This window comes from Eurytemora carolleeae, unplaced genomic scaffold (assembly GCF_000591075.1).
Source record: "Eurytemora carolleeae unplaced genomic scaffold, Eaff_2.0 scaffold737, whole genome shotgun sequence".
In the NCBI taxonomy this organism is placed as follows: domain Eukaryota; kingdom Metazoa; phylum Arthropoda; class Copepoda; order Calanoida; family Temoridae; genus Eurytemora; species Eurytemora carolleeae.
The window spans coordinates 130,198-137,570 of NW_019396677.1; the positions used below are offsets into that span (position 1 = coordinate 130,198).

Here is a 7,373-nt window from a genome sequence, read left to right on the forward strand (position 1 = left end):
AGACACAATCCAAAACATATATCAGACACCACACTTAACATATAACAGACACCAAATTTAACAGATACTAGACACCACACTTAATAGAAAACAGACACAATCCTAAATAGATACCAGACACCACATTTAACAGATACCAAACACAATCCTAAACAGATATCAGACACTGCACTTAACAGATACCAGACACAACCCTAAACAGATACCAGATATCACACTTAACAGATACCAGACAATACACTTAACAGATACCAGACACAATCCTAAACAGATACCAGACAACACACTTAACAATACCAGACACCGCACTTAACAGATACCAGACACAATCCTAAACATATACTAGACACCACACTTAACATATAAAGAGATACCGACAATGCACTTAACAGATACCAGACACAATCATAAACAGATATCAGACATCACACTTAACAGATACAATAAAACACACTTAACAGATACCAGACATAATCCTTAGCAGATACCAGACACCACACTAAACAGATACCAGACACAATCCTAAACAGATACCAGACAACACACTTAAAAGATACCAGACACCACACTTAACAGATACCAGACACCACACTTAACATAATTCAGACACCACACTTAACAGATACCAGACACTTCACTTAACAGACAACAGACACAATTATAAAGAGATACCAGACACCACATTTAACAGATACCAGACAACACACTAAACATACACAAGACACAACACTAAACAAACACAATACACAAGACTAAACAGACACAAGACACAACACTAAACAGACACAAGACACAACACTAAACAGACACAATACACAACACTAAACATACACAATATACAACACTAAACAGACACAATACACAACACTACACAGACACAAGACACAACACTAAACAAACACAATACAAAACACTAAACAGACACAATACACAACACTAAACAGACACAAGACACAACACTAAACAGACACAATACACAACACTAAACAGACACAAAATTATTATTATTATTATTATTATTATTATTATTAGTATTATTAGTATTAATATTATTATTATTATTTTATTATCATTATTATTATTAATATTAATATTATTATTCTTTTTCTATTTAGTATTTACAATACAACAAAGCATACATTGGTTTAGGTTTTATTATCTTTATTATCATTTTTACTAACTACAATTCTTACATGTCTTTATTCTTTTATTTTATTTACATAACATATTTTTTATAAAACAGATTTACCTGGGAACCATTTTTTGGAGTTCTCAACCATGGTCTGTAGAAAATACTCAGAAAACAGGATTTTAGAAAACCTTAAAGAGACAGTAGACGTAATATCAAGTGACCCTCAAATTATAGAGTAGGTTATCCGATTCACAGAGATACTTCGGAAGATAAAGAATATATAATTATTATCTAGCGTCGTCTTTTTTTACACATTTACTCGGGGAGTTCTGTTACATAAACAATGGAGGAAATAATTGAAATTGAACAATGTTGATTTAACGATGATATCTTCCACATTATCGACCATAGAAATGTCTTGAGGGTACCGTTGTGAATAACCCATTCCTCTCTCTATATGGGTCAATTGAATTTACATTAACAGTCCAAGGGACTGCCAATATATATTTATATTTATAAATACTTTTATACTTTATTTTATCAAAAATCTTTATTTTCATGATCTTGACATAATTCTAATCAAGAAATAAAAAGAAATGTCTGGATGAAATTGACGTAATCTTTGATTTAAAGAGTGCCATTAATTATTCACAAAGCTGACGAGTACACACAGAATATACATTATACATTATTACACACACAGAAATTCAGAATAGGTCAGGAGGGAAATTCAGAATAGGTCAGGTCTCAGGAGGGAAATTCAAGATATCTCAGGTCTCAGGGGGGAAATTCAGGATAGGTCAGGAGGGAAATTTAGGATATGTCAGGTCTCAGGAGGGAAATTCAAAATATCTCAGGTCTCAGGGGGGGAAATTCAGGATAGGTCAGGTCTCAGGAGGGAAATTCAGAATAGGTCAGGTCTCAAAAGGGAAATTCAGGATAGGTCAGGTCTCAGGAGGGAAATTCAGGATAGGTCAGGTCTCAGGAGGAAAATTCAGGATAGGTCAGGTCTCAAGAGGGAAATTCAGGATATGTCAGGTCTCAGAAGGGAAATTCAGGATAGGTCAGGTCTCAGGAGGGAAATTCAGGATAGATAAGGTCTCAGGGGGAAAATTCAGGATAGGTCAGGTCTCAGGAGGGAAATTCAGGATAGGTCAGGTCTCAGGAGGGAAATTTAGGATAGATAAGGTCTCAGGGGGGGAATTCAGGATAGGTCAGGAGGGAAATTCAGAATAGGTCAGGTCTCAAGAGGGAAATTCAGGATAGGTCAGGTCTCAGGAGGGAAATTCATGATAGATAAGGTCTCATGGGGGAAATTCATGATAGATAAGGCCTCAGGGGGGAAATTCAGGGTAGGTCAGGATAAGTCAGGATAAAAATTCAAGATAGGTCAGGATGGTCAGGATAAAAATTTAGGATAGGCCATTAGAGGAGAGGGGGAGAATCCAAGGATAAGTCTTAGAACTTTGTCTATTAAAAGATCTAAACTTCCTTTAAACTTAATAAGTCTAAAACTTTTAGTTGACTGTCTAATTGCATGACATGATCAATTATATGATTATCTTAAATAAGAAACTTTTTTCTAGTTTTATTTAATTATCATTATTTTCAAAATTTTTACCTGAACTCTCTCTTGCATAAAGTTGCAAGGACCTGATTTATTACAATTTTAGTGTTGCAAGGATCTGGTTTATTACAATTTTAGTGTTGCAAGGACCTGGTTTATTACAATTTTAGAGTTGCAAGGACCTGGTTTATTACAATTTTAGAGTTGCAAGGACCTGGTTTATTACAATTTTAGTGTTGCAAGGACCTGGTTTATTACAATTTTAGTGTTGCAAGGACCTGGTTTATTACAATTTTAGAGTCGCAAGGACATGATTTATTACAATTTTAGAGTTTCAAGGACCTGATTTATTACAATTTTAGTGTTGCAAGGACATGATTTATTACAATTTTAGTGTTGCAAGGATCTGGTTTATTACAATTTTAGAGTTTCAAGGACCTGGTTTATTACAAACGACCTTTCAATCAAACTTGAATCCAAGCAAAAGTAAAAATATTTTTCCATCATTGTTGATATTTCTTAGGCAAAGTTTCAAAGGGTAGGGTTTAACTCATTTATTCATATCAAATTAAAAATAAACTGACAGTACCTTTAAAATGAAAAAATAACAATTGATTATCGTATAGCGGTGCAATAGAAACTGCTGACAAGTTAATGCTGTCGGAAATGGCATTGCAATTAACAGCTGACAAGTAGGGGGTTAAATGCATGAACTGCTGACAAGTTATTTCTAATAAAAATGGCGGACTAACCTGGATTGGCACAGTACACGGTGACCCCAGTTCCATCCAATCTTCGGCCCAGTTCAGCTGAGTGCAGAACAACACACAGCTGAAAACCAAACCAAATATTAAAATAGTTAAATTATTGATCGCCATAGAATCATATTTTCTAGTAAGTTTGAGATGATCGAATGTAAGGTTGATTGTTTTTGAGATAATTAACAAAATCAAAAAAATTAAGAAAGCTAAAACAGAGTAATGCAGTTAAAAAAGCTTTTATTGACCCTGTTTTGGGATCTGAAAAAAAAGAAAATTACAAATAGTTTTTTTGGGGGATTTTTTTGAGTTTCAACGATTTACATCTTAGATTATCATGCAGATTACAGTGATAACCATAAAACTGTAGAATAGGAAGACGACATTAAAGTATTTCTTAAGTGTATATTTGATGTTGTTTCAAATAAAATAGCTTTACTTATAAGTTATTTTTTCACTTATAAATTGAAATGGGCCTATTTACACTGCACAATTGCACAATTACTGTGCCTTATATTCATTGGACTAATTAAAGTCAAAACTTGAGGATAAAACTCGTTTATACCTTTGAGAGTGCGGTTTGGCATCTAGTGGAGTAGTTTTCCATCTCGGTAAAAAGTGTGCTTAGGTTTAGAGTTGCCTCTCTGTAAGTAAAAATGGATATTGGACCGTTATTAATCCATTTTTGAAAATTTTGGACATTTTTATGTCTACTAAATATTTTTGTCAACAGTGTATACACCCTTCAATCAATCTCGGAGCAAAGGAATAGAGTCTTTGCCACAAACTTTGATTTTATAATCTATATATCTTTGCAACCCAAGCTGTAGACCATAGATATGGCGAATTATGAATTCTAGGTTAGATCAAATAATTTAAGATTGAAATATCAAAGGTTTACACAATTAGGTTGTTAAGTTATAGAGAGTCAATTCCTTTTATTTTAGATTGAAGGTTTGGAATTCCGCTGATGCAAAATGAGGGGAAGGGATTCCCTTGCTAGATTCCCAAGCACCAATTTTTGAGATTTCGATTTATGGAGTTATCTTCAATCCATAGATAAAACAGTATATATAGATTGGTATTGCACGTGCAGTACACTAGGAATTTACTTGCCACTGATTCTATCCAATAGCTCTTGAAATACTGTTTAATCTATACATACAGTACGAGATGTATGTATATTTAGACCTCAAATAATCTATATATCCAGTACAAGATGTATGTATATTTAGACCTCAAATAATTTATATATGCAGTACAAGATGTATGTATATTTAGACAGCTCAAATCAAACAATTGTTTTAAAATATCTGACGTTTCATTGATTACACAAATTCAGATCACAACATTCCTTTTTAAACTTATGTATCATAGTTGCAGAAAAATGATTCACATCACAACAATTAACAAAGCAATAAAGCATGTTTATTGTATAAAGTTATGAATGGAGTTAAATTTTAATAGACAAATATTGTACTGTAGTCCATGCCCCCACTCAAAGGTTTGTTGTAAACATCAAAATGGTGACTTAAACGTACTCTATATTTCCTACCGAACTTTAGCTAGACCCAAGGAGTAAGGAATAGAAGGGAGATATAACTGACGCGGTTCGCCCTACCATATGATTATGCGTGCTTTGCAGACGGTACTCCATTTATATAAGAAATATTCAGAAAAGGTTATTGTACACGCAGTAATTGTACATCAGACAAACATTTCTAATATAAATGGAGTACCGTCTGCTAAGCATGTATAATCATATGGTAGGGCGAACCGCGTCATTTATATCTCCCTTCTATTCCTTACTCCCTGGCTAGACCCCATTTCTCAAATGTTACCGTACAATCTATACCTAATCAAGCGTACATTGCTACCCCCCACTTATAGCCAAAGTTTAACTTAGACCAGCTAGAAAAAACATTAGCAAACAATGGCGGCCATATATTGAACAATTTAAATTCTCTATTGTAAACATTCAAAATATCGAGCTATATTATATTGTTAATAATTTTAGAATTAACAGTGGTATTACGGTGTTAAAGATTTAATTCAAATTCTAAAATGATTTAACAAGGCCGTGCATGGGGGGGGGGGTTGCGAAAGAGAAAACCTCGGATTTGTAAAGGACAAATTAAAAAATATTACTTTACATACCTGTGGGAATGGCAGCTTACATTAATTATTCTTGAACCTGAAACTCAGCTGTTAATCAAAATTTTAAAACCGTCATTCTCAGAACAGTTAAAAAATTTGCGAAATTGTATTTTCTGAAAAAAAATAATATTACTGGGAGTTTTGTAAAACATTCAACTTTTCATATTTCCAGGATAAATTACTTGATAAACGAAGCAGAAAATTGTTTGATGCAGCTAAAGTTTGTTTAATTTTATTCTTTAAATTTGTCAGAGTTTAGTTTAATGCAGAAAAGTGTCTGGGAAAGTTCTGTAATAGATGCCAGCTAACCATAGAGAATAGAATATATATTAGAGAGGAATTAAAAGAATCTCTCGGTATGAATTTTTTTAGTCCCTTTCAGCCTGAAAGGGAGTTCAAAGTGTACAAATCATGTAAATGTTCACAAATTATATGCAGTAGAGTACATTAATACGGTGTGTTCCCTAGACTATTCATTTCAATTTCGAATTTTTTAAACTGTTAAATAAACTTTATAATGAATTAGTTGAATAAACACATCATTTGATTTATAGTTATAACGGAAAATCATCGTTTGTAAAGTGGAAGGCATAGATTCTATGTGAAATGATCATTGGTCAATTATGAAACCAGCCTATTTCATAATTTGGTTTTCTTTTAACAATAATTTTAGATTTTCTATATAATGATATTCCAGGGCCCAAAAGGTTATATAGCATAAATATGTGAAGTACACCTGCAGTATGGAAACAGTACAACAAAATGGCGGTTTTACACTGTTTTCCATTAAATTCCTCTCTATATATTCTATTCTCTATGCAGCTAACCCAGCTCTACTAGCTCTACCAGCTCAGCATTTTAAGAGAAACAATTTCCAACTAGAAATAAAGAAAAAGGAAGAAATTAGAAAAGAAAAGAAAAAAACAACTGTATTAAAAATTACCAAAACGTTAAAAATTTTTGAATAAAAAGTAGATTGCCATTGCTTAAATTTAGTTTCTATCTCCAAGAACGAGTTCACACCTTTGAAGAAAATATGCTAACATTGAATTATAAAATGTCTGAAAACAGCAGATTTAGTTATATTACTAGATGTGAAAAATCAAATAAAATCTTTTTTGCAAAACATAAAATGGCTGAAGACAGCTAACTAAACTAATGGATTTACTGACAAAAACTCCTCGTGATTTGATATGTGAACAAAAGGTTTGAAAACAGCTGATTTGATTTAAAATGTCCGAAAACGGCGGATAAAATCAAATGTTCAGCTGATATGATAAAAATGTGGGAAAACAGCTGATTCCTGGTGCAGAATGTTTTATCACAGGGAGCAATAAGAAGGTCATTAGGTACTGGGAGAGGTAGTTCACGGTCAACTTAAACAATAACATCGTCAATATCTTCATTTTGAAATTGATCTTTTGCCTCCTATACTTAAACGTTGATGTTGAGATTATACAGTCTAAAACAGCGGTTCTATTTTATAATTCTTCATCTTGATCTTTCATCCTTTATCATGTTCTAGTTCTCGAGTTTTATAATCTAAAGATAAAAAGAAAAAGAAGGGATTCAGCTCTGTTAAAAAGATTCCAAGAACTTATCTCAACTTTGGTCAAACAATTTAATATTTAATTTCTTTTATCTTTTTTTCCAGAATTACATTAAATGGCTAAATTAGATTCTCTGCCTCCTGCAACCTGATATTTGATCAAATATGTAGGTTAAGCTATTAACTTGACATAATACTTAAACGTACTCT

At 32.7% G+C, this 7,373-nt stretch overlaps 1 protein-coding gene across 1 annotated transcript in view; it reads right to left on the reverse strand.

Annotated features, from left to right (window-relative positions):
* Positions 1-2,921: 2,921 nt before the first annotated feature.
* LOC111707260 (retinol dehydrogenase 13) overlaps positions 2,922-7,373 on the reverse strand; it is a 16,157-nt gene continuing 11,705 nt past the window's right edge. The window contains exons 7-11 of the mRNA XM_023480329.1: positions 6,918-6,990; positions 5,615-5,651; positions 4,023-4,101; positions 3,452-3,530; positions 2,922-2,977 (exon numbers count right to left, since the gene is read on the reverse strand). Of these exons, the coding sequence (XP_023336097.1) occupies positions 2,922-2,977; positions 3,452-3,530; positions 4,023-4,101; positions 5,615-5,651; positions 6,918-6,990 (324 nt within the window). The remainder of the gene's footprint in view (positions 2,978-3,451; positions 3,531-4,022; positions 4,102-5,614; positions 5,652-6,917; positions 6,991-7,373) is intronic.